The sequence below is a fragment of the Drosophila suzukii genome, chromosome 2R (genome assembly GCF_043229965.1).
Source record: "Drosophila suzukii chromosome 2R, CBGP_Dsuzu_IsoJpt1.0, whole genome shotgun sequence".
In the NCBI taxonomy this organism is placed as follows: Eukaryota; Metazoa; Arthropoda; class Insecta; order Diptera; family Drosophilidae; genus Drosophila; species Drosophila suzukii.
Genome location: NC_092081.1, coordinates 21,198,683 through 21,225,551, shown reverse-complemented (window position 1 = coordinate 21,225,551; position 26,869 = coordinate 21,198,683). Strand labels below are relative to the sequence as shown.

At 40.9% G+C, this 26,869-nt stretch overlaps 2 protein-coding genes and 1 pseudogene across 4 annotated transcripts; 2 read left to right on the top strand and 1 right to left on the bottom strand.

The window, feature by feature from the left end:
• Positions 1 to 825: 825 nt before the first annotated feature.
• LOC108010155 (putative fatty acyl-CoA reductase CG8303) lies at positions 826 to 10,540 on the bottom strand. 2 transcript variants are annotated; one of them, XM_017074988.4, is made up of 6 exons: positions 10,286 to 10,540; positions 3,961 to 4,317; positions 2,404 to 2,908; positions 1,901 to 2,342; positions 1,422 to 1,679; positions 826 to 1,363 (listed from the first exon to the last, which is right to left on the bottom strand). In XM_017074988.4, exons 2-6 carry the CDS (start codon positions 4,249 to 4,251, stop codon positions 1,231 to 1,233), a joined length of 1,629 nt encoding a protein of 542 aa, XP_016930477.2. In that variant the 5' UTR covers positions 4,252 to 4,317; positions 10,286 to 10,540; the 3' UTR covers positions 826 to 1,230. The 2 variants fall into 2 exon arrangements, with proteins under 2 accessions (XP_016930477.2, XP_016930478.2); XM_017074989.4 differs by having other exon boundaries at positions 10,446 to 10,464.
• LOC108010156 (uncharacterized) lies at positions 4,965 to 6,651 on the top strand. 2 transcript variants are annotated; one of them, XM_070994644.1, is made up of 2 exons: positions 4,965 to 5,431; positions 5,510 to 6,651. In XM_070994644.1, the coding sequence occupies exons 1-2, from the start codon at positions 5,200 to 5,202 to the stop codon at positions 6,505 to 6,507; spliced, it is 1,230 nt and encodes a 409-aa protein (XP_070850745.1). In that variant the 5' UTR covers positions 4,965 to 5,199; the 3' UTR covers positions 6,508 to 6,651. The 2 variants fall into 2 exon arrangements, with proteins under 2 accessions (XP_070850745.1, XP_016930479.2); XM_017074990.4 differs by having other exon boundaries at positions 4,967 to 6,651.
• Positions 10,291 to 26,769, top strand: LOC139352499 (uncharacterized; annotated as a pseudogene).
• Positions 26,770 to 26,869: the final 100 nt, after the last annotated feature.

Sequence of the window (26,869 nt, the reverse complement as noted above, 5' to 3'; positions counted from 1 at the left end):
ACAAAAATTGGTGCTTAGCTTCTTCATTTCATTTGTACTTGGCCAACACTTTATCAAGCTCAAAAATGCAATATTTTTGAATCAAGGCGCCATGTGTTGATCCTCTTCATGAAGTTGAGTCATATTTTTCCTAATCTGGTAACAACCTCGTCTTTCTCTTTGACTCCCATGAGACCAACAGATAATTATAAGGTTTTTGTCAAGGCTTAACAAATAAGGTAAAGAGGTTGCGGTCTTGGCTAGCCGTATAATATAAGCTTGCACAGTGGGTGTGCTTCCATAAAATTAAACAACAAAATTGATGTACAAGTGAGGGCCATCATTTTTTTGTATTAATTAAAAAAAACCTAATTCAAAAAACATTACATAATTTAATTTTTTTAAACAGCGCGCATTGGCCTATTTCTCTGGTCGAAATTCCGAATTTCGAAAGAGCGATTTCTGTGACCTCCGATTGTCGCCGCTTACAAAGAAATTCTATAGCAATCACATGAACTTTCCCCAAATAAAATAAAAGTCCAGTTCCTAAAGAATTCTATCATAAGAAACGGATCAACATCGTCGAACTCGTATCTGAATCTAGAGGATGTCTTATAATCTGACGGCAGGGCTTCGATACTTATGCAGCGCTCTCTAGCGGTAATCTCTCAATTAAAGTGACATGGGCAAAGTTAATAAAGGCCGCTAGGAGTCGCCACTGGTAAATGTCAAAAATAATACACAGTAAGGCCTCTTTATATTGAAGTCCCTTGCTCATCGTTTTTTAAATCCCCAAATGATTTATAGTTTGTTTCTACCGATTTTCCACCCAAGAAAACACCTTAATTTTCCTTAACATTAAAATCATATTTATTTGAATAATAGTTACATATTAAATCATTTAACTTTTAGTTCTCGTATTCTTCGACTATTTGACTATAAACCGGTTGATTATTACAACAATCTATAATTTTCATTTGTTTTACATTTAGCGTTTAGTTACAGTGACTAAGTTTTGGGCTACTTTTGCATTGTTGTGTGAATAGATTTGTGTCTAGTGTTGCTTCGATTGTTAATTATAATGATACACTTTTCTGACTTGTACTTGGCTTGTGTGAAAGAGCTTAAAAGTAAAATACATGATACCCTATTAAGAACAAACTACAGATGGAAAGGGATAACCATGTGGAAGAGTTCGGAATTGGAGCGGGGATATTGCACAATCCAACGGTTGACGATCCGGAAAGAAGTCTACAACCAGACGAGGAAACCCCAGATCAGAACGGCCAACGTAAGACCTATCTGCAGACCAAAAGTTAGAGTGAGGGCGAAGTACAAGACGGCAAAGATGACCACATAGCCCGCGTAGTACAGGACATTGAAGCTAAAGAAATTAAAAGGGTTAGGGAGTGGTTTTGAAATAGTAGAATCTGTATACTTACACTTTCCAATAGTTGCGGTGCCATTCTGTGGTCACTGCCGACTCCTTGAAGTAGAAACGCCGGATGCCAATCAGACAGCGATCGATGAACTCCGACCAATCGCACTGGCTGGCATCGAAATTATAGCGTCTCCGATCGCTCTCTGGTATTAAAGCTGATATACGTAGCGCATTCTTCAGGGAGTACCGGAAGTCTTTGTCCAGGAAATAGTCGAATGCCTTGGTTCCCTTTTGGAAAACGCGCATGTACTCGTAGGCTCTGAAATGGGTGAATATTTACATTTACATTTACATTACAGTTATACAACATAGTTCTACATTTTAAATGCCTTTATAATTCCCAAGTAGTTTTTCCGGGAACTTAAATACTCAATTTTTGTATTATCAAAACAAAGTATCCTCCTAAGCCCTACGCTTATCATTTATATGATTAATTGTATTTTACCCTATTTCTATTTAAACATTATTCATAATACTTACGTGTGCTGCGGCATTCCGATTCCGAATAGCTTCTCTGGAATGATGAAGACCATTGCTGGCAGCAGATGGAACAGATAGAAGAACAGATTGTAACGCCAACCGTTGCGCAATTTCGTCGCCGGTTTCCAGACAAAACTATTGGGCGGATGCCGTTCCACGCTGTCGTTGATGATCGTGCAGAACTCGGCGAGGTTCAGGGGATTGACCTCTCCCGAGGTGCAATGGATGATCTCCGGCTGCTCCACCTTCCGGGTGCCCACGTACCAGCCCATGACCAGTGATGAGTTGATCACATAGTCACAGGGTATGATGTCGATCACAGCATTAGCATTACCGCACATTGTGCGGAAAATTCCCTTTACAAAGCCGGCCAAGAAGCCCAAGTGACCAGAGTTTGCATTACCCACCCAGCCCTTCATCGGGTTCTCCAAGGTTCCATATACTGAAAAAAGAATAAGAACGTTAGTACAGAATGTTTATAGATTTTACCAGTCGAGACTTACCAATCGATGGCCTAACTATGGCTGCTGGCAGTCCCGTCATCTCGGCCATCAGCAGATTCTCCGAGAGGTTCTTGGTAAAGGTATACGTGTTGGGATGATCCCGGATATAGCCCTTGCACTTCTGATCGGTGAAATCCTCCCAGGCAGAGTCGTCCTCGGCCATCTTCATCATCTCATACGGATCGAACTGTGACTTGTAGACCTCCTCGACAATCAGACCCCGATTGTTGCTGTTGCAGAAGGCCGTGGAGCAATAGATGTAGGCGGCCAGTTGCTTCAGCTGCTTGGCCAGCTCGATGGTGCGCATCGTTCCCGTGAGATTGGTGCGAATGGCGGTGCGCAGCGGGGAGCTGAACTTTATGGTGGCGGCACTGTGGTAGATCACATTGACCCGGTCGATCAGCTCCTGCAGGAGCTCGGGGCCGAAGCCAAAGTTCGGTTCACTCAGCTCACCCACCACGGGAACCACCTTCGATAGAGTCTTCTCTGAGTACTTTTCGAAAATCTGTAAAGAAAGATTATATTAATGGAATGAAAAAATATAAAAAAAAAACTTATATTAATACTATAAAATGTTTTGATGACCGCATCAAATAAATAATAAAGAACAAAAGATATTAAATGATTTTATGACTGTAAATTGCAGGCAATAAATAGTTTATGGAGATGACTATTTTGTATAAAAATATCTGGACAGGCTATATCCTTGTTCTTTTATGATCGAAAAACTAAATATTGCAACTGGTAATCGATGATTTCAAGAATTTTAATTACAAACAATTACACTTTAGTATGCCTTTTAATTTAGTTAAGACCAGGCTTAAGCAATATATTTTTTCCCCTGTAGACTCGGATGTTGCAAATTAATTTCACTGCTGTCTGGAGGTCGGGTTGGTAACCATCCACGCCCACATTACGCCCAACAAATTATGATTGTTAGCGCTGAGTGTTTTCTACTGTATTTTTACCTTTTTGGGAACACTCGTAAGTAAGCAATTTCTAAAGCAAACAACATTTGCTGTTAGCTGCTTTTTGTTACGCCATTAAAAATGCGTTTAAAAATATAATTAACAATATGTGAAGAGACTCGTAAGAAAACAAAGAGAGAGGCCAAAATAATGGAAAGACTCGCTTTGTTGGGCGAAGATTTAGGTACTGTCTTCTTTGGGTATGCAAAGTGTTTCAAAAGAGTGTACGTGTAATTAAAAAGCTATAGGTTTCCAAGGCACAACAATTTATTTCAAATATTATAAGAATTTCCGAAAGAAAGTTAGTAATCTTATCAAAAGAATTTTCGGAAGACTACCTATTAATTACTTTTAGTATATCAAACAAGAAAACTAGAGAAAACAAAAAACCACCGGCTTGGAGCGGAAGAGGTCGGATAGGTTACGACTTTGACAAATTAGCGCTCCATAAAGAGACTCGTAATTGGCTTTAATAATAGCCCATGTAGACGGCGCGTCGGGGGCAGATTCGTGTCAGGGGGCGTGGCCGGGTGCTGCCCCCTCTTTAGCAGTCAACAAAAAAGGCAAAAAATAACGAGACTAGACTTACCGGCTTCTGGAGCAGTCGACGGATCCGCTCGTTCGGGTCGAACTTGCGCTTGCCGCGGACCAAAACATAGATGGTTCCAATGTCGGGATGTGTGTCCAAAAGAGCCTCTATAAGGACGGTACCCAAGAAACCAGTGCCGCCGGTCACGAAGATGTTCTTGTGGGCGAAGAATTCCGGGATGGTCAGCGAAGTGCTCAACTCATGACCGTTGACCCGGAGTTTTCCGTTCCCGAGGCTATTGTTGTTTTCCGGGGGAGAGGTGGTGCCGCCATGTTCCGTGATGACAGCCATCGTATAGGGCTCGAGATTCGTCGGCGGCGCCAATTTGCAGCTGAGATTTGAAGTCGGTTGGGCAAGCTGGTTAGGGGAAATGAAACAAGGAAACGCGCCGTGTTATTGGTTAGTTCAAGTTCGCTGGTTCAACTGGATCGGTGTGAATATAAAAAATACAAAGCTGAAGCCGGCGATCGAGGGCAGTGCCGAGAAAACCAGATAGTCTCCTCAGTGTGTCAAGTTGAGCTTGCGGCGGAAGTGCATCATAAATCTGTTATCAAAATTAGATGGAAGTGGAGTGCACGATGCGGAAAGCAGACAACCTCAATGGGTTAATGTCCAACGAAATTAAAGGCTGACTATTTGAGCTTTCCACTTTGGGTGTTACTTCAAAGCCTAACCGTTTGCTTAAGATAAATCTTAAATGTTCCACAAAACCCTTAACGAGATTTTCAGAGCTCACAGAAAAATGTAAGATTAGTAGAAAGCAAAATACTCAAAGAAAGTATAGCGATTGTCACTTTAAGTTCTTAGAGCTTATCGTATGATATGTGAATTTGTGATAATACTTACACAAAACTATTTAGTTTTATCTTGTCCAAAAGATAAACAACCCATACTTTTAAAATTTAGTTTTGTACACTTTTGATCTACATAATATGTGCATTCTTTCAGACTTGGATAGTTCCCCAGTAGGTCATGACTACGTCCTCGATTCTTCTGTTCAACTGGGCTAGCATTGCCTTTTACTTCCTGGGAAAAGGTCATCAGTGTACTCATAATATTCCCAGTTTGCGAAGCATTCAGTTCACAAAATTTCGGTCATTCTTTTTGGAGTTGAAAATTTGTAGCTTTCAAAATTGAAAATTTAAAATTATAGTCCGGAATTTTATTTTCAGACACAGACTCACACAAGCACCCGGTGAACGCATCAAAATTTTTCGTTTTTAAAATTATTTTTGCAAGATGAATACCACTTTTAAAGTGGCTCGAATGAGCCTGAATCGCTGTTGGCGCTTTGTTAGCCATAAGGCGAGGAGTGAAGTTCCCAGTTTGCGGCGATTACCCGCGGTTTCCGGCCAAAAGCGTCGCTATGCCGATCGTTATACCTTCGACGACAAGACCCAGGAACAAATTGAGGGCATGAAAAGGAGTGTGGATGAGGTTTCGGTTCCCAAGGAGTCACCCTGGCGCGATGGTGAGTGGACTGCCGATTTTCCCGAGCGTTTGGATGAACTGGGCTACGAATCGCACTGCAACGATCGCCTGTATATAGCCAAGAACAAGTTCCGTCACGACCAGGAAAGATATCAGATGGAACGCGAGGAGCGTCGCGAGGAGGCCCAGAAGAGGTTCCAAAGTCACTTTGCCCACAGTCACCAACCGGAACAGAACACCGTCCACCGGCGCACCATCATGCAGGATCCCGCCGACCATCAGAAGAGACAGGAGGCCATCATCGAGCAGAATCGTCGCAGGTGGCAGAGTCGTCCGGAGTCGAGAAGGGAGACGAATACCTCGGGGATTACCTATCGTCCGGAGGCCCGAAAGCAAAAGTATATGGAGGAGAAATTGCAGAGGGAGTCAGAGGACTTCAAGCGCATGAGACGTAATCCAGAGCAAGCGGAGGAGGAGGCAGACAGTCAAACTTTGGTCTACGATCCCAACCGTCCCACTGCCGAGTGGTCAAGGAAGCAAAAGGACGCAGACGAGGCGGAATATTGGCACTCCTGGAACACCTGTCCAGGTTCCCGGGAGCCGGAGACCACGGAGGAGGTGAAGCCCCATCTCAGGCGAAAGAAGGTGGTGGGCATTCCGCCCTCTTATCCACGGGATTACCAACGACGTGGCTATCATCAGATAGTGCCGCCTGTTCTTAAGGCCAAGACCATAGTACTACTCCCCAAAAGACGACCCTCTGGCATCGATAAGCAGTTCCACAAGTTTGCCCGAAAACAGGCCACACTTTGGCATCAGGATTTTCAGGAGCCCAAGGACAATGTACAACCCATGACGAGTCCCCAGGTTGTGCCGGAAAAGCAGGGCAAAAAGAAGCCCAAAAGGAAGGAGGACCGTCGATCTGTGGAACCTCCACGATTCCGGATGGTCGTCAAAACCCGTACCCCTGTTCCTCGTCCCTCAACCCCTGTTTGTAGCTATTCCGGACAGCTGGACATGCCGCCGGTAATCGCCGGACCCAGTGTCTACATGGGGTCCCTTCGTAAATCCGCCTCGGAGTCTTGGCGGACCTTCTCCAGTGGCAGCACCCAATAAACGGGAGCTTATTTCAGGTGGCAGGACACCAAGACAGCGTTGTGAATTGCCCTTTTATCCAAGTTAATTTTTGCATACATTTATGAATACATTTGGCTGAGCTCCTAGCGGAGCTCTGGGATATTATAGTATACTTTAAAATTATTGACGTTGAATGAATGCTATAAATTATTGGGGGTTTAACCTAATGGAAAAGGGGAAATTTACCAATCAAATTCCTTCGCGAAAAGTACCCAGAACTATTTACACAAACATTCAGTAATCTGTAGTACCCTAGTATGATGAACTAAATTGAGCAGACTAACAATCTGATCTCCATTAGTAAACAAGTAATTATTTTTGTGAAGTAATGGCAAATTAAAACTGACGCGTGTAGCTGTCATAATAATAAAGCAGCTATATAAAACGTGTTTATAACATGTGATAAAAGCTAAGACCATTTTATTGGGGTTCCCATAGTTCTGGAAAAGTTAATTTACACAGGTTCGATTTCTTTTTTCACACAGTAATAAAAACGTTCTCCAACACTGGTAAGAAAAGCGTCTAAATAATTAGGTGTTAATTATAACCTTTAAACTTTCCCACACTTAAGCCCAATTAACCTTTTACTTTAATCACCGGATAGATTAGAGTGGCTGAGCACACATTAATTAATACCCCCAAAACTTTCGACTTGTCAGGCTGCCACAATTAAACCCATGGCCGTTGCCCAACACTGTTAGCTGTACTTTCCCATCCAACTGCAAAACCATTCACAAAGCCGCCTTTTGTTCGCCTCCATCCGAAACCATCAATAGCTCGACTAATTAATGGCAAATGGCGCGTATATCCGAAAAAAAGAAACCGAAAAGCCTCGACAGAAATAAAAAAGAAATCAAACCAAGGTATAACCGATGTAGTTAGATCTCACACGGCGAATTGCCCAAACTTTGTGTACAGGTGGAAAACATAATTAACGAAATGCGTAACGATTTGTTGGAGGAGAGATTAATTTCGAACATTTTCGTGGGTTTCCAAATTTGTGTCAAGGCCGCCCAGCCTTAGATCTCAAGTGGAGTTGTCTGCTTGGGAGGAGGAGGAGATCTATCGGCCCACCAATACTATAAATATTCGGAGTTTGGCCGGACCAGCAAAAAAAAAACTCAGCTCAATCAAAATGCACGGTCACGGTCAGATCTCCGTTGATCTCTAGAGATCGTATGCAGATGAATCCAACGGATCGAAGATCGTACAGATCTCTCTTTGGGTATACAGTTGATATAGTTGCGCGTGTTTCTGTGTTTTTCGGGGGCTAACACCCAAGCGCTAATTGTCTAGCTTGTAATTGACCAACTGACAGATCGGACAGCCCCCAAAAAACCTTCCCTGACTTCACCTGACTCAACACCTTTTTCTCAATGGCATTTCGCTTTCGAAATTGAAATCCCGCCATGTGGCCTGATCCGAAGTCCAGAATTATGCAAATGATGTCTTCTGGATCAGAGACAGAATGCCGCCAGTTTGGCCAACATTGAATCGATCGGAGCTAACTGGTTTCGGTTGCTCTTGGCCTGGCCCCCAATCGAATGATTTGCATTTAATTTCCTCGAACTCGGAGCCACCGAGATTCATCGCCATTTTGCCCTGGCCCAGCAACATTTTTGTCATATTTCCCACTCATCTCGAATACCTTTGTTTGCCTTCGTAAAGTTCTTCGCTAGATTGGGCCAACAGGTTTTTAGTTAGGGATCTTGGGACTGACAGCTCCAAAATTGATGGCCCTTGTAGGGCTACCAGATCGTTGAACTTGACATTTTTGGTGGTTTACACAAATTGGGACAAAGACCTTGTTTGATTATTGGTTTGTTGATAGCATAAATATTACTAAAGTTGTTATTGGGCCTTGAACAAGACTAATTCTAAAAACGTATTAGATATTATGATGTAATAGCCCCCTTTTTAAATTATAATTCTTTAAGAATTTATTTTTAGAACTTGCCTTTTTAATTTTGTTTAATTATCACAATTGAATATATCCGCAAAGAAGAATGCAATGAAGCGCTTAGAAAAATCGCTGTTGTTGAGGGTTTGTACTTATTGCTCACTTAATATTTTGCATTTTTTATGCATAGCACATGGACTATACTATGTATAAACAAACAGTATATACAGATATTTACAGAGGCAGCTGTGGCTGTATATGCCCTAAGATTTGCATAATTTTGCTACGTCTGCGCTTGGCTTTGTTCGTAATTTCTGTTTAGACAATTGACTGAAGCCCAGCTGGGTGTTTAGTTCCCCTGGTATGGGTGAGTATCTGTGTGCGTCGGAGTATCTACAAACGGTTTTTGCATATTAAATATTTGGAAATTTCTTTTGCCGTCCCGAAATGGCAAATATCAAGTTTCGAGCCCTAGGCTAAATATAAGCCCTAATGGACAAATTATAATAAAATTAACCACGTTAGCTGAGCAACTCTGGTTTCGAGGTGAGGGTATACTCTAACTGTGACGAATTTTTGGGTTTTGTTTATGACTAAAGATCCATTTCGGTCACTTTCTATTTTACGACGAACAGATCTCTCTCATCTCGGTTCGCGCCATTGATTTCTCTTCATGTGCTGTTATGATTTTATTCCATTCAAATCGATTTGACAGTCGTTTTGCTTTATTTAACTTCCGCCTTGGCAACCAAATGTGTAACAATAATTTTGTTTTGTTTATGCTAGGCATGAACATTTCGGGCGACTAAGGAGTGGAAGGGGCATTCGATTCAATGCGCCATAAAACGCGAACAAAAAATACGTCGAACAGAACGCACTTGTGCTGGGCATTAGCGATAAATGGCTCTGTAGACCTTAACATTGAAAGTTCCACCAAATATACAGAGACAAATCAAATTGAAATTCCATTGAATGACAGTAAAAAGATTAAAAAACCTCTAGGCAGAAGGGATGCAATCAAAAGATTCAAGAAACGAACTTGCGAGGAGAGATGCAATCAAAAGACTCAAGAAACAAACTTCATCTCGGCTTGTTACTTTGCTTTCAATTTTGGACAATTGAAATTTTTGCCGTATAATTTGTTTTGCCCATTAAGAAATCCTACACAACAATTGTCTTATTTATTTTTGTATTTCCAGAAGTTTGGCAAACCGGTTTGCGGCATAGATTTCGATGTGAGCCAAAAACAAAAAACATAATAAATTATGGAAGAGTGCCTGACAGAAATTAGCCACGCGTCACATCCAGGAACTATAAAAGTAAGTATTAATAAGAGCTTTTATCTCTGGACAAATTCTTACATGCGTAATCATAACCACGCTTTTTGTTTGTTTTGCTGCCCATGAATTTTCCAGCAGGCGCTGGAAAAACCACATGGAAAAACTTACTCAATCGGTGTCGCGAAAAACTGAACCAGCTCAAAAACACACTAACACACACGAGCTCAAGCTAAGAGAGCGGCTGAGAAAACTGGAAAAGCTATGAAAACAAACATTTAAGTGGAAATCGAAGAGCTAAGTCAACAGCTTTTCCCAATGAGTTTTCCGCAAGGCAAGCCAAATAATGGAAAAAAAAACAAATGTGTAATCCCATTTTGCACTTTTCTAACAATTCAGAATTATTTCGTCACTTCCGCTCGGATTGTTTGGCAATTGATTTGCAATCACCGCGAATATTATTATAATTATTTTGATTTATTATGGATTGCACCACGCAGCGGGGCGTTTCACTTTGCACTTGATTTAAAAGTTTTGGAGCACGACTTCAGGCAGATGTTAAGGCGAAGTGCAAACTAACCAAAAATGTCGGGGGGCGATGGAGAGATCGGGGGTTTGGTCACTGAGGAGGATCGATCCGCTTTTAGCCAACTTGCTGCCAATGCCGACGCACGCTCACTGAAGACTGATTGCGGGCTCTGGAGGTAATGCGATCCCAGCCAATGCTGAAAAGCACTCACTCGCCAGTTTCTGAGCTTCTGAGTCTATGAGTTTCTGAGTTTCAGAGTTTCTTCCAGCGTTTCCGAGTTCAGCTCGCCAAGACTTCGGGGCACGTAATGAAAATCGGAACAGAAAACAATCAAGAGCCAGCCCGAGAAACAAAACCCGCAAACTCAGCAGCCAGGCAAAAATCAAATTCATGAAAAAACACTGAGAGAGCTTTAAGTGGCCAGCGAAGCAGCGATGTCTGACTTTTTGGTAACTGAGAAAGCGGACTCTCCAAATTGTGGCTATTGCTGGATCTATTACGAGTGCGTGGTATCTGTTGAGTGGGTCTGGCAATGCCATTCCGACCTGGCTTTGGAGTGAGTCTGACAAGCCTCTTGAGCCAAAAGACCGATTTGCGGGGACATGACACCATGAAACATTACAGATCAGCTGCATTTTTAAGTTTAAGAGTCACAAAAAATTGCTAATCCTTTCCTAAATATATCTTACAATATGTTTGTACATTTATTTATTGAAACCTAAAAAGTTTTCTGTTTTCGTACCCTATTAATTTTCCTTCATATTTTATTAGTACTTAAGGAAGACTTTTTAAATATAAAAGTATATTTTGAAAATTTATTTTCATGTTATATACCATGACAGCTAAATACAGAGTTAGGGTCTCGGGAAAATGTCTAAGCTAGTTTTTTCCCATTTATTTTACTTATAATGCCTTAATTGATGTGCCAGACTTATTAAGTTTAAATGAAAAAGTAATTGATCATCAGTTTTAAATCATTGTATCGGATGCACCTTATATTCCAATTTAAGTTGATAGTATATCAACATTTCTCTTATAGTTTCTGAGATCTCAGCGTTCATACGGACGGACAGAAAGACAGGCGGACATGGACAAGAATTTATATACTATATAGGGCCGGAAAAGCTTCCTTCTACCTGTTACATAATTTCCGACGCATCTAACATACCCATATTTTCATCGAGTAACGGGTATAATCAGCTCCGAGCTAGAGATTGCTTGTTTAACTGCGACTTTAAAATCATTGCTTATGGTATCATGGAATAATCGAATAACATGAACATGAGCTTATGATTCCAGTGATCCCTTCGAAACAGTTAAGCTCGAGTAGCTCACAATAAGAAAACAAACAAGTCAATCAGCTCATATTACTCTAACAGCGTGAACAGCTCAGAGGGGTACATGTCAAATAGTTCCGGACCATAAAACGAACTAGTATGCTATTTAGTCCATATATATTCTAAAAAACTTTTGGATAGACAGAAAAAAAAGGAAATGAAATGACTACCTTAAGAAGCAATGATATGTAGGATTGGGTACCGCTAGTGATAAAATCAATTGGGAATTGACAGAATTTTTAACAGTTATAACAAAATTCACCAAGGACTTTGATGCCTTGAAGTGCTGAGAGCCAAATAAAATCTAGTTCCAACTACTATTTAAGGCAATTTCCGAGAGCAGTGATTCCTCGGAAAGATTCTTTTTAATGGCCGGAAATCTTTTTTTAGCGAAGTCAAATGCCATTCCAACGAATTTAGAAATAATCAAGCAAATAATGTTTTTAAGCTACTATATAAACAAATAAAATGTAATGCACCAGTTTCAAATCGTTTAAATTCTACAAGCAATTTAATTAACATATTAAGCATAATATTAAAAAATTCTTCAACTAAAGGCATATCTGTGAACTCATTTTTAATAAAACTGCATGCCTTTTTATATTAAGTTATGTTTTGAGATCTGAAATTCTCTGTACTGCAATTACACAATATATAAAACAGCTATTCTCATTTTAAGCACCTTTTCAATTGTAGCCAATTATGCAAAGTTTTCACTTTGCCACCACGCTTCCTGCTCTTTTGTTTTCGAGCACACGAATCAGTTTGCTGACATCTCCAATTTATTAAGGCCAGGTATACAATGAGTACATATATTCTGCTGACTTGGATAATTTGATTTTGGTGTCAATGAGGCATTATATGCTAGGAAAATTACTGGTAGATAGCATGAGGTGTTGCCAATCTCGTTGTTCATTGTCTAATTATGCAAAACTACATGTTCAGTTAATTGATTGATGGCCCCTCGATATCTCAAATGCAAAACTCAAATCAGTGGGCGTTGTCTTACAAAACTGTTGGTTAAAAGATATTTCATCTCAGCGCGGAGACAAGCTTTCTAAGCTCTTTCCCCTCTGACGGGTTCAATTGCAGTTGACCCAGATGTTAGTAAGACAATGAAAATGAAATGGAAATATTGTACTGAAACCAGAGTTGTAGACCCAAAAAACAACAAGCAAAGCGCCTCTGGTGTGTATACACCTGAGCGGTAATTACAGGTGCGAGGGGGTACGACTTCTAACCGAAAAAGAAATGTCAAAATTGGCAATAATTCGGATGACACGCGAAGAAAAGATGCCATATGTGGTCGAAAACAGGGAAGAAGGGACAAAGATGGGAAAAATATGAGGAAGAGGAAACTGCGGTGGAGAATTAACATTTCGCATAGATGCATCCTCTGATTAGTTACAATGTAAACACCTGACAATTGCAATCGACTAAATTACCATATTGAAATACACAGAAAAAAAATCTAATTGATTTAAATTGAAACTGGGTTCATTGCTTTCTTCAATTTATTTATTTTTTAAACTATAACAAAAAAAAACTACATAAAAAAAAAGGTGGATCTATTTCTCTGCTAGAAAATTTAATAATTGTCGTTTAGTTATAAACGTTTTTTCTCTTGTCAAAAAGTTTTTTATAATTTTTGCAGTTTAAATTTTTGTTTTGAATCTTGTAAAAAGGTTTTTATTGTTTTTCTTAATAGAGGCAGTGGGTATTTTTTCTAAAATTTTCTTTCTCTGTAGACAAAAATGTTTATTACCTATTGTGGGATATTTTAAAACCCCATATGAGATAACTTCATTTGGCTGTGTCGATTTTCTCTTACCTCTATCACAACCGAAGCCACAAACAAATTAATCAGGCTCATTAGCAATGCAATTTTCAATCATATCAATCTCAAGTGCCTGCCAACGTGTCTTCCATTTGATTTCCCTATAAAAACTACAACACCCGACTTCAGTGGCAGGAAAACCGCAAAAAAGGCTCTTGTAAGTTAATCGCATTTCCACTTAGTCAGCGCTACTTGGCTGCTAGTCTTGAAGACTGACTGGGAATTTTCACGGCTCGCTCACATTTTTTTGTGCCCCGTCATCGCCATTCAGTTGCAGTGGAGCAGGTTAAAAAGTGACGATGGAGATGGGGGATCTCGAGGAGTTATCAAGTCTTGGGCTTGGTCAAAACCCCTTTGGGCCACATAAACGACGTCACCCGGCGCGCATGAGTAATGAGCTTCGCTTTGGTTTTCATTTCGAGTTCGGCTTTTGTCTGTTTGCCGATGTCTCACCTATTTGTTATCGTTTTAAAGTCGCTTGTCTCCGGTAATACCCTCTTTGAGGAGCGCATCAAGGGGTGGCTCAAAGTAATTTCGCTTATCCGTGAAACTTCAAACAGCTTACACAATTTTAATCAGATTTGTGTGGTATCTTGATGAACTCTTTTAACTCATTACAATTATATATTCAGATATTTTAAGTTTATAATTGGATAACATTTAACCAAATTTTTCAACCACTTCCTCAAATCAAATATATGAGCTTATAACTAATGCAATTCATATCACCCAATATTATAAACTTAGATTTAAGTACCGTTTTCTTATATTGTTTTCGTGACATATCAATTATTTCTTCCGCTTAAGAGCATTGGGTAATTCCACTTGAATCTCTCATTTGTCTTAATGTATTTTAAAATTGATTAATATGCAGAGTGGCAGGGCAGTCATCACCCCCACCCCTTGTCTATATATCCGACAACTTAAGGCCCCACCGTCCCCATATGACAATGCATTTTTGGTTTGTTTTTGTCGTCTTTATGTTTTGATTTTCACATTTATGTTGCGGGCACTGCAATCGGATGGCGACCTTGCTTATTGTCCAAATATTTGGGCCGCCGAAGGTTTTGACTTTAAGATCTGAATTTAATAGAGTAATTTTGTGATCAAGATTATAGATAATGCGGAAAAAATGTATATAAGTACAAGATATTTTAAGTAATAAGTGGGTGGGAACACAAAAATTAATTGAACACAATGTCTTCATTAAATTTTTTATGACATTAATATATCAGGATATAACTTTGCCTAAAACGGATCTCAAGTCTCACACAGACTCCGTTTGAATTCAAGGTAATACATATACATTAAATTTTAATTACAATTACATATATTTATTTATTTTTGAGCTGACCTTATGCTTAGTGTTTTTTTTTATTGCAAATGTAATTGCATTTGTGTTTTTAACAGGTTTAAGAAACTCTACTAAAAGCAATGTTTTAACAAATTCGATAGATTTAAAATGGTTATAGAAAGAAAACATGTTTAAAATATTTTTATTAAAAAACTTGTTTTCAACTTATTTTAATTCCTTTAAAACACTACCAAAAAACGTGTGTTGGTTTTAATATATTTTAAAGGATTCAAATTCCACTTTGTGCGAATACTTGGGCGCTACTGTTTGAATTTCCCGCGCAGTGGCAACGCCAAGTTGGCGGCTAAGTGGCAGCACTAGCGGTTATTTGAAATCGCAGCAAGCGCTGATTTCTGTGCCCGGTTGCAAAAGTGTTTGCTTAGACAATCTGCTAATTCGCAGGCGCAGGAAAAGCGGAAAGAAGAAGAGGAAGAGAAGCGGAAAGGAAAGGAAGAAGAACTAGACCAAAGTGGATTTCATTCAATAGGAAAAACGGCCAAGGTGGTGGGAAAATCATAGCGGTATCAGCCCCCAGAAAGCCAGAGAGTGTGTGCCAGTGAGTTCCCGTTAACTCACCACCGAAAAAAGGGAGCGCAACCGTTGGGCAGGGGGTGGAGAAAGGAGAAAGCAGAGAGAGCGCGTGGACGAGTGAGAGCCAGAGAGAGCGGTATTAATGGTGAGAATCGCAGGCGGCCCGGTTCGCCAGAAGCTTCTTCTTCCTGCCTCAGTCACTTTTCGCATTTCGAGCAGTGCTGCTGCTCTCTTCTCTCCGTCGAAGACCACGGTAACGGTACATTTCCCCCACAAAAAGAAATAAGGCTGTTCAAAATAATAGTAGGAAAAAGGATACAATCGCGACGCGAAATGCCTGGTTACGTGTGTGAGTGAGTGTGATGCCAAATAGCAAGCAAATAAACAAGCCCAAAAAATAGGAAAATCCCCAACTCCCGGAAAAATCCAGTTCACATCGCCACAGCATCCGCACACGTTTCTAACCTCACTTTCGATTTGGAGCCGGTACGTACACGCCCTAAAAAGAAAACCAGGGGTCTTACCCCCCGAAACACCATAGACCCCCCGTTCTCCTTTCCTCTTTTATTTTTAGCATATTTTTTTGGCCTAGTTTGAGCATATTTCGCTGTCCCATTTCTTTTTTTGCTCGCCACTTATTTTTAGCCCCCTCTCGGCAGCAGCCCCTGCTTATGGGCACCCCCCTTTGCCACCTACAAAAAAAATGTATGTCGCTGGGTTTATTATCTCATCCGGAGAATGTCGCTGCTTTTTGGCGTCGACGGTTGTAAAAAATTTAGCAGAAAATCTGACATTTCCGTTTCGCGTTTCCGCCAAAGAGAAGATGAGCTTTGCGCGGAAAAGAGAAAGGCAGAGAGCCAGGAGAAAGTCGGGGGAAAACCAGTGTTGCTGTGTCCTGGTACGCGAAAAAAGAAAATCAGCCCGAAATTATGCTTAGTACAATTACGAATTTTCCCAGAGAATTACTAAATTAAACTAGGTATCTGTAGACCTAATATCGGGCTGATAAACCCAGTCGATAAAGCTTTATCTTATCTCAGAACTAATGGAGCTGTTGAGTCAGCTGGTTGGCCATTATATAAGCAGCTAGCAACCCCCCGGAAAAGCCGGCAGACGCCCAGGAAAATAGTAGTAGAAAAGGGTAGCCAAAGAGCGATTTTCTCTTCTCCCAGTGACACCTTCTCTTCTCCGGAGACTTCTCTACATATCTCTCTCGAAATGAGAGCAGGCGCGTGAAATAATCTTGGGGAGCTTGGGAGGAAAAAATGAAACAGGCATTTTCCAATTGATTTTCAAGGCGGTCGACGCGAGCTCTTCCCCAGAAAGTTTCACTAAATATCTCTATAAAAAATTTCACAAAATTCAGATAACACTTTCTTTGTTCGCTAAACGTTGAAAATGTTTCCGAAAAAGCGTGAAAAGTGCAGGAAAAGTTCCTCGAACAGCCGCTGAGGTCTGAGCTGATATTGCATAAAAAAAGCGAACGATGTGTGAGTAGTGGCAGCGCGCCCGGAAAACTTTTGGGAAAATTCGAAGGGGGCGATGGTGTGGGAGGTGCTCAGCCCGAAAGTATGCCCCAAGATGAATGGAGCTGCTGACAACCTGGCCGTTAATTGGTCTCATAAATAATTTCGATTTAATCGCAATTTTCCCGACCAGTGTGCTAGTGTGCGGGTGTGTGAGTGTATTGTTGCACTCGACGGCGAGGCGATAACATTTCAAGTGCATTATGTCATTTTCCCCGTTTTGTTGTCTACACCCCCCTCAAACCCCCCAAGCCCCAGCCCTGCCCCACCCCCTTTGACCATGTGTGTGAGTGTTTGCCATTTCACAGCCGAGAAAATGGGAAAATGTATAGCACGAGGACGAGAAGGAGCAGGTCCTGTCAACAGGGCGCCATCTAATGCCGTAACTTTGTGTAATTAAAAAAAAAAGAACAAGGCAGTGGGTTAGGGATTGTGGGGGGTTGTAAATACATACGTATGTGTATATAAGCATCCTAAGTGTGACACTTGAGTGACTATGCTGAAAGGCCTGTCCAGCTGATAGGGAGGCTATAGAATTTTATATTTGAGGCAGAAATAGGCTTACCTGAACCTATTATAAGCCACAATAACTGAAACATTATTGGTGATTAAGTAAAGCTAGGGACTACCTATAGCCTATTATAATATCTTACTTAAATATGAATATTATTCTCAGGAAAATAAATATATGTTCCTATTATTATTTTGTTCCCACTTAATAACACTTATGAATATAAACAATTTCAAAGTATAGACATTATTAACTGATATTTGACCTCCTAATTTCAAAGTCATTCTTATCATATATCAAATATTCCATTCACCATAAGACAAACTGTCGGTTTGAGTTACGGAAATTCCACAATAATTCCTCCCCCTTTTAATATGAATATGGCCTGCCATTGAGGAACGAAACTTTTGTTTTATGCTGCCCCATTTCCGGTCAGATGAGAATTTGTTTGCTCAGCCCAAAAGTAGGCAAGCGGGTCGTTTCTCGCCCAGCCTCTTCGATTCCCAGGCTCATCCCCCTTCACTAAACAAATTCAATGGCCAAAACTTTTGCGGTGGCTTCGCTTTTAGTTTTTGCACTGCGAGAAAAAGGGGTGGGGGAGTGGGCTATACTGTGTGAGCCACGCTTGGCTAACTGTTCGATTTCGAGAGTAGTTTCCGCTTTCGGTTGGCTCAATTTTGGAAGGGAACCTAGGAATATGTGCGAAATAGAAATCAATTAAAAACTCAAATATTTACCATCGCAATTAGAGGGATTTTGGGGGCACGTGGCAGACAGACCTACGAAACACACCCACAGACTGCCAAAAAAGTCATGATAGTTTCCACGTGCCCTTCAATGAAAATATTTAAACACAATTGTTTGGCCTAGTCAACTGGGAATTTTATTAGTAATTAGTTTATTAGTTATGGAAACTTATAGTTTTTAAAGAAATGTTTTCTGAAAATAGAATAGATATTACAACTAAAAATCGGTTACATTTCAAACCCAAGCTGTTATATTTATAATCCAAAACGTAATATTTGTTGACCAGAAAAAGGTTTTGATGACGTACATCGGTGATATTTTTCTCACTAAGTGATTCATGGTTAAGTTATTTTTAAGACTGCTTGTTTGCACGGACTCTCTTAAACTTCAATGGGCCAAGTAAACCAAGTTTTCTATTGATTATGCACTAAAGTGCCAGCTTTGAAGTGCGCCTGACGATTGGTAATAAGTAACGGCTGTAAAAATAATTTATGTGGGTTTTTTACATAATTTTAATACAATTAAAAAGTGGTTTAGCTCGTTAGAATGACATATTGGAAAAATGCCTAGGTAATGGCTCTGGTTCACAAACTGATCTAATTACCTGCTTTAAATATTCATAAGGTAGCTGAAGAAATTGTACATACAATTAATGGCGATTAATCACTAAGAGCTTGTCTAATTTGATTATTTCCCTGATTATTGAATATTGTAATAATTAATGAAATACTATCCCACAGTTTAGTCATTATAAGTGATGATTAGAGAATTACAATTCTAGTTCTTGATAAATGATTGTGGAGTTTGGATTGAGAATTAATTAAACCTATTATATTTAAGTATTATAGGTATTTTAAAATTCACTCAAATATTTTTGGGGTTCTATATATATAATAAGGAAATATATTTTAGAAGAGTCATTTAAAATCAAAGTTGTAAATTATTAGAAAATTAGTTGGAATAGCCTTTGTTTTTATTTTCCATTAAGAGTGGAAAACAATTTTCTCAAATCATAAAAAAAGGTCCTATCTGGTTTTTTCCAGTGCAGTCAATTAGTTCTTTCGGTTAACTGTGGTGAATTAATCACCGCCCCGCCCGCTCGCTTACCCTTTTCCTAACCGCAAGTGTGACTTGCCTTTCAATTAGACACGAAAGTCTTTTTTGGTCAATTTGGCCGTTGGTCTTTACTGTTACCTGGTGGCAAGTGCAAGATTATGCATGCACACGCACACGAAGGCAGCGGCAGTGGCAGAGGCAGCGGGAGATACCCGATACTGTTGAAGCTTATGTGTGTACTTTGACCTCTTTCGGCTCTGCCGGCGTCGCAGCCGGCGTCTACGTGAGTGGTCAATGTCAGTGCCTGACCACATATCCAATTTCTTCTCTTTCTCCTCCGGTTTTCCGTTTTCCCCGACTTGTTTTCCACACACACCGTTCTTTTGCGGCTTTTTCAATTAAAGCTTGTTGCATGCTGCCTCTGCCGCTGCCTGCGGCGGCGTCTCTGCCGGCGGTGCTCTCTTTTCCGCTCTCTTCTGGGGATCTCCAGTGCGATGGTATATGAAATCTCAAATCTCGCAACCGAAATCTACGTGTCCGCCGCTCTCTCTTCGCGCTGCTTTCTTTTGTGCGCCTTCCTTGGCAGCGCAGCTTTGGAGCCGACTGCATAAATCTTTCACTTCTTCGAGGGCCAAGTTTAGTTCAGTTCCAAACGGCCGACGAAGCGGACGCGTCGCTGAAAGATCACACATCCACAAGCACATATATATATCTATATATAGTATATGGCCAAGAAAAGCAGTTAAAAAAGTTAAGAAAGCGAGCCAAGAACGGTCAACTCTCTCCCGCGTCCGCGCTCTCTCTCTCTCGCCGAACGTGCTCTCCCTCTCTCTCGGTCGTTTGATTTCTTTGCGCCTGCGCAACGGTCATTCTTCGCCGCCTTACCTCTCTTCGCTCTCTCTCGCAAAAGTGAAAATATTTGGAGAAATTTCTTGGGGGCAACCGAAGAAAGAGAAGAAGAAGAAGCAACAGAAGAAACAGAATTTCGGTCTGGAGTTTTTTAGTGTGTCAGGAGTGGGCATAGGTATCGGTATCATCGTATCTTGCCTTGCCAGTAGTGTCAACAACGAAATAAAGAATCGTCAACGAAAATAGTTTTCCGTTCTGTCGTACTCGGTTTTTTTCCACGCGAACGACCTTTGGAAACCCAAGCCCCCGCAAGTGCCGAAAGTTCCGCTAAAGCCGAAACCACAACAAACGAATTCGCAAGTCCCCCAATGTCAATGACCTAAATTCGGGGTTTCTCGGAAAAACGAAGTGGGAAAACCAAATCAAGTCAATGCAAATACAAGTTGCTGCTGCAGCATCTTCAGCGTCTTCGATTATAGCCAATAGCATCGGCTGTATGTTTGCCTAACAAGTAAGTGCAAGCCAGGCTTGGCCCACAAATATTTGAGCTGTTTCCTTTTTGGTCGGATTATGCAATTCCAGTTTTAGCTAATATTTGACCCACGTTAAACCGTCCATTCACAGTAGAGCTTGTATAGCCGAAAATATGGAAACATGGCTCAGGTCTTTAAAACTATGGTCTCATACCTAGTCTTTGACCTAAGCTAACCTCATTTAAAATTGGCGCCCAACACTTTTTGAGGTATACCAAAACTAGAGATTGTACATCAGTATCTTAAGATACAGCTAAAATGAAAAACCATTTATCTTAAAAATTTGGTTGAATATCTTTTGTGCGTTCATATTTCCCTTTACAGAATCTGGTCTGTTGCTCCCAGTCAAATTAATTTTGACTTATAGAAACTTGGCTGCTTAGATTGTATAATATTTTGAGCTTTACAAGTTCAAGTTTACGAATACAAACAAAACATTTAAATATCAGTCACGTGGGGGTTCAGTTTATAGAAGTTGGACTGTATTAATATCCAGGTTGTGGCTGCGAGAAAGTTTTAAAAGGCCACCAATATTTTCGAAACTTTTGTTGCTGTATATTTGTAATATTAATCATTGCATATTTACAAATAAAATTTGCACACAGTCGAGACAACGACTAGCGACAACGAAAACGAAAATGAAAACGATAACGACAGCAAAAAGACGATGGAGCATAATAAATAAACATGGATCATGGCCACACACACACACAGATACTTACTGCCACAAAGATACAACATCTGAGATTGCAAAAAAGAAAAACCGAAAACTGAAACCCAAAAAAACCAAATAGCCGAAAAACCCTCGAAAAACGCGGTAGTTAAAAGAGTGGGGCAGCCGCGCACTCGATTGTTTATTTAATTTTTACATTTACAAATATCATTACACCGATTTCTGCTTTTGTGGGGTAAATATCTGTCGCTCGGCATCGGCATCGGACTCGGACAATGTGTCATAATTGCGAACCCACATTGACTTGACCCACATTTCTGGCTGGGAGTGGAATGGAGTGAAGTGAAATGAGTGGACGCATGCGCAAATGCATCGACGGCCAGCGCTGAGCTCAGCCAAAAATGATTGCCACAGTCAATACATATAGTCATATAGCATATAGTATCGGTACCTTAAGTATCGCTAGCGGTTTCTGAGCGTTCGAGAAGGCGACATATTTCTATTGATTACGTGCCCGAACTACGAGAGCGACCCGTCGAATTTCTTTTTCACTTTCGCGACTCTGGGCTAGATTCATTCTACTTGGCCACGGGGCTAATGGTCCTACTCGAAATGGGTTACCGAGCCATTAAGCCAGCCACTTGGCATTCAGATCGATTGTTTATTGGGCACACACTTTCGCGGCTCTGTGACGTAAAGCTGGGGGCGAGGTTTCTTCAGTAAATAGGGAATCTTTACATACACGCTTCCTCGAAACGTCTCCATTTTGACGACTTCGTGAACCCCAGAAAATAGTATTTCCTCGTAAACTGGGCGACTGTAAATAAAGCCTGGGAATTACCCTCTACAAGTTGGGATATTTGTCGATCTTTAACTTGTTTACTTGCTATATTTGCCCATGTGTTAGGCATCCCTTATTTTGTATACTGTAGATAGAGCCACTTAAAAGTATCTCAATGTATTGTAATGGTTCTATATACGAAGCTAGAATTTTCAAAAAAGTACCCAAGCTTTTTTTTTGCCATTAACCTGCATATTATCTATTACGATCTACTTTTGACATTCTCATTTGTTTTTAGAGTTCAACAACTTTCCCGCTCTGGGTTTGCACTTTAGATTACCTACTTAGCTGCCAATTTGAAATGCATTTCGAAACCCTACCTTGACCCCGCCAAAACTGAATATGTTTATGTGAGTGGACCTTGCTGCACAGTTCACAGCTCAGAAGAAATGGGTCTTATCTTAAGGTCTAGTCTTCCATAAATCTTCATCGTATAATTGCAATCTCCAAATTGTTTCTGATTATTCAAATTGGCCGACTGAGGCAAATTTTAATTGCAGCCCGACTAAAAGAATGTTTTAATTGGGCCCGTAGACACTTGGTCTTAGCTCATGTGACCAGCCTAAAAATAAGATAAGCTCTATATTATAATTGTGAATTATTTAATATCTAGCTGGCGCGTGTGGGTGCGAGCGGGACGGAGCCTGAACTCGACTCAGCTGAGCTTTTAAATTGGGTAGCTAATCTGCTGACTACCTCCAGAGCCGCCCCCATTATACACAGTTAAATTTAACTTTTATGCTGTAAACTGCGAGATCGCTTTTGTTTGTTAATCAAGGCACACGAATTATGGGCAGTGGGAGGGAGACAGATCCGAGATTCATTCTATCCAGCCAACCCCCTACAGATTTATTCAATTACACACAAAGCATAGATAGCTTACGATAACCATAAGAGCAGACATAGTCGACGTCGACCACTGGCCACTGGACAACCGGGCAGTCCACAATTCCAGAGCCTCACTCAAAGGTTCAATAGAATAGAGGGCACAGACCCATTATGCGCACTCACACAACTGGGTCCGCATATCCACATATCCACACATCTGTCCAGCATCCGCCGTAGCTCGAGGTCTACGGGTTTACATAATGAGAGGCCTCCCATTGTTGAAAAGTGAAAATGCATATTTGAACTTTCGTTTGTGGTCAATTCAGTTCGATTCGATGCGGTCCGGAGCGAAAGAAACCGATCCGAAAACGAAACGGGCTACCAAATTGCCAAAACAAACAGGTTGACACCGCACCGCCGCCAAGGGATCCAAAATAACACCTCAGAATCGCACGGTTCGTACGACTATATCTCTGTGACTCTATGGTATAGTCCACAGTCTGCATGCGGAAGCATTCGAGGCGGCTATAAGTGTATACACATATATGTCGGGGCCCTGAGTGCTAAAGACTCGTAATCCGAAAGCAACAAGCTCCAAATGAGGAAACGGCAGGGCCTGAAGAGAGGAGACAGTGTAGAAAAGCGCAAAGAAGAAACGCGGTTAAAGACGGGTCTTCGACCATGGGAGAAACATAAGACAGTGGACGTGGTCGAAACAAGAAATACCCTTGGGGAAGTTCATGTAATCTTTGCTGAAATCAGAGGTTCTGAAAGTGCTGGAGGTAATTAGTAGGAAGTGGTTAATGGACGGGGCCCTCAAATGAAATAATGCCTATTTTCGCACATTATAAGTGTGTTGATTGCTAAATAGCTTGCTAATCTCTAAACGGAATAAGTGTTTATATAGATTATATTTCGTTTTAACCCACGTTATTGACACCATTACACTTTAATGAACTTTAATCTCATGATAATTCAATTATGGAAATGCTGTTCTACGTTACAAACATTATATTAAACGGTTCTAACCCTAAGCAGGTTTTTGCTTATATTTTAGTAATATGAGCCTAAACTATCCTGAAAACCTTTGGTAAATATAATTCAGTACCCCATCCAAACCAAAACATTAAAGTATTATGTATTATAACCCAACGAGTTCAAAAGCTTTTAAGATACGAATCCCCCGAATCCCATTAAATATTAAAACCTTAATTAATCCCTATCCCCGAATCCTTTGCCATATTCACCCATCCCTTAAAGGCCCTTAGGGTATACGTAAATTTTTGAAGCGGTCGCTTCCAAATGTCCGGCAAGTCGATGCTGATGACGATGACGAGGTTGCTGATGATGATAATGCGGCACGATTATAGGAAATGGGTCAGACAATACACGGGCAGCAAAGACTGGTGTGTAACTACCTTGTCAAGGCAGGTTGAATGTTGAATGTTGAATGTTTACCGTTTAACAGCACACACGCAGATACATTTCGGTCTTCATGTTTGGTTAACACGCTCCGTGGGATGGTGGGATGGTGGGCGGAAGGCGGGGGGAGGTGGTTAATGGGCGTGGCTGGGCCAAAGCGATGGTTCGATGGTCGGTTCATTTGCCTCTTGTGGCTGGCGCGCAAATTTTCGTTGCAGTTGGTAAGACACCAGGAAAAGAGCCGCGAGAGAGAGATGGGGAGAAAAAGTTGATTTTCAAGAAATTTCACTTTAGAATGAAGAGGAACCAGTCGCGGGCCTCGGCGTCTTCGAGGCTTCATTGATAAATTTACAGTTACGTGATGAGGCCGCTCTGATTGCCGCGTCTCAAAGATGTTTAAACTTTAATTATAGAGCTCTCGGCCGCAACTAGTTCAGCGGATATAGCCCTCTGCGATTTGATAACATCGCCACACTCAAAACGATGCCCGGCCAAAAGACAAACAGCCAATGTGCCAATTTCTTAACACATTTCTCGGCGGTCGCATAGAGAAACAGCCAAAGAGCAGCGAAATATTTTTGCCAAGTCAGCGAAAGATACCCTCAAATGCAAATTACCAAAAATGTATAAAAAAAAAAAATAGTGCGGCCATCTGTGGCGGTAGATTTTGTACAAACTAAAAAATTGAAAACGAAAGTTTGACCAAAAAACTTAGCAACAACAAAAACAAATTTAAATACATGCGAAGGGAAAAAAATATTGCGGAATTTAGATATTTAAGAAAGAAGAAGAAAAAAACCCAAGACCTACAAAAGATCCGAAAAATAAAAAGTGAAAGTCATGGCCCCCAAAAAATTCGTTTTAGAGACGCCACGCTTTAAGCCAACATCATCATAATCACGATTATCGCCTGAGCTTGACGTCACACCCCATAAGTATATCTAACTACCAATCAATCTAGACAGATAGATGCACACTCCCCTGTTTCCTGGTTACGATCAATATTTGGTCAACAATAAATTTGAAATTCAATTAGCAAGGCATTCGGCGAATTACAAGGCAGATGAGATGGGTATACTTTCGGATGCACAGGGTTCGAAGGTCAAACCCTTCCCAGATAACCAAATAACTGGGGGCTCTGCGGGAAGGCGAACTTTGCGGCGAAACAAATACGACTTGTTGTTTATCCGATATTTTTCCTTTTAGCCAACCCTGTTGTTTCACTTGTTACCAACGCTTGTTGACAAATTCATTAGGGATTTTTTACAACCCTACAGTCAGGAACTACGACGGTAGAACCGTTTGTTTGGACTGGCTAAGTGTGCTGTGCCCCCCTCGACGGGAAGGTTAACTATTCCGATTCCGATTGCGAAGTATTTCCTAGAGATATGCACCCCATAAAGCGGGATTTAATTTGGGTGTTTACCCAATTTCTCTGTATCTTTCTCCCTTTTAATACTCTCCTGGTGGCGATGGATTGCATAACGCAGGTCAACTTTGGACCTGCGGAGATATTATGACGTGTGAAACACTCTTAAGTGGCACTTGATCATGCGGGTCGCCATATAGCGATAGAATCTCTCGGCTCAGCGCAGCTAAGCGCAGCTCCACTCGGCTCATGTAAAAATCGTTTAATATAGAATGAAGTGTTCCCAGACATATAGTGGGCATTCGCCAACTGTCACTGCTATCGACAGTATCGTCTCCCCGGTTCGTTTCGACGGGTCTTCAGTTCTCGGTTCTCAGTTCTCAGTTCCCAGTTCTCGGTTCTTCGCACTCGCCCTGTAAGCCGATTTAGGCATTAAGCGGATTTCGCGTACTTAGCTCTATTGTGCGTTAAATTCAATTGCGGTCCGTTGGATAGCCATATCCCAGATCTAAGTGATGTGGAGTGTGTGCCCTCTTTCCATCCTGCATATCCTTTCTTTCGACGTCATTTGCATATCCTTTTCCGTGATGGCCGATTGCCAAGCTCTTAGACGTCATAGCTCGGATTTGGGTTACCCATCAGCTGGGGCTCAAAATGATGGCTAATTTTAGCCCGGCCCCAAGGATAAATGACGTTTTGATGGAAAGATAGATGAATATATAAATTGATAGGTGGATGGATGGGTATGGGCTAGGACTTTGATTTGGGTTTGGTGGCGTATTTTGATTTTTCGTTGTTCAAAGCTAATTTGCAGGCGAATGTAATAAGGAATGAAGAGGGTTAATGATTGAATTCAGGAAAAATAACATTTTCTAGGACAGCAAAATAAAGGATTGCCAGCCTACAGAAAATAAAAAGAAAGAAAGTGAAGGCGGATCGTGAATTTATAAAAACCTAAGCATTATTTGGGAATTTAATATAATTTGTTCAAGTAATTTGTATTTATAAATTAATTACATTTTTTTTTTCTGCTTTACAGTTCTGCAGCGCACTCAAGCTTGGACGTTATCGTAAATCGGTCTTGTTCACCCCCCACCCAACCCACAGGATACACCTGCTGAACTCTTTTTGTACAAAACCAACCTAAAGCAACCTCCAGGACAAGCGACTCATGGAAACATGGACAGACGCTCAACGGCGACAGAAGGATTTTCAACTAGC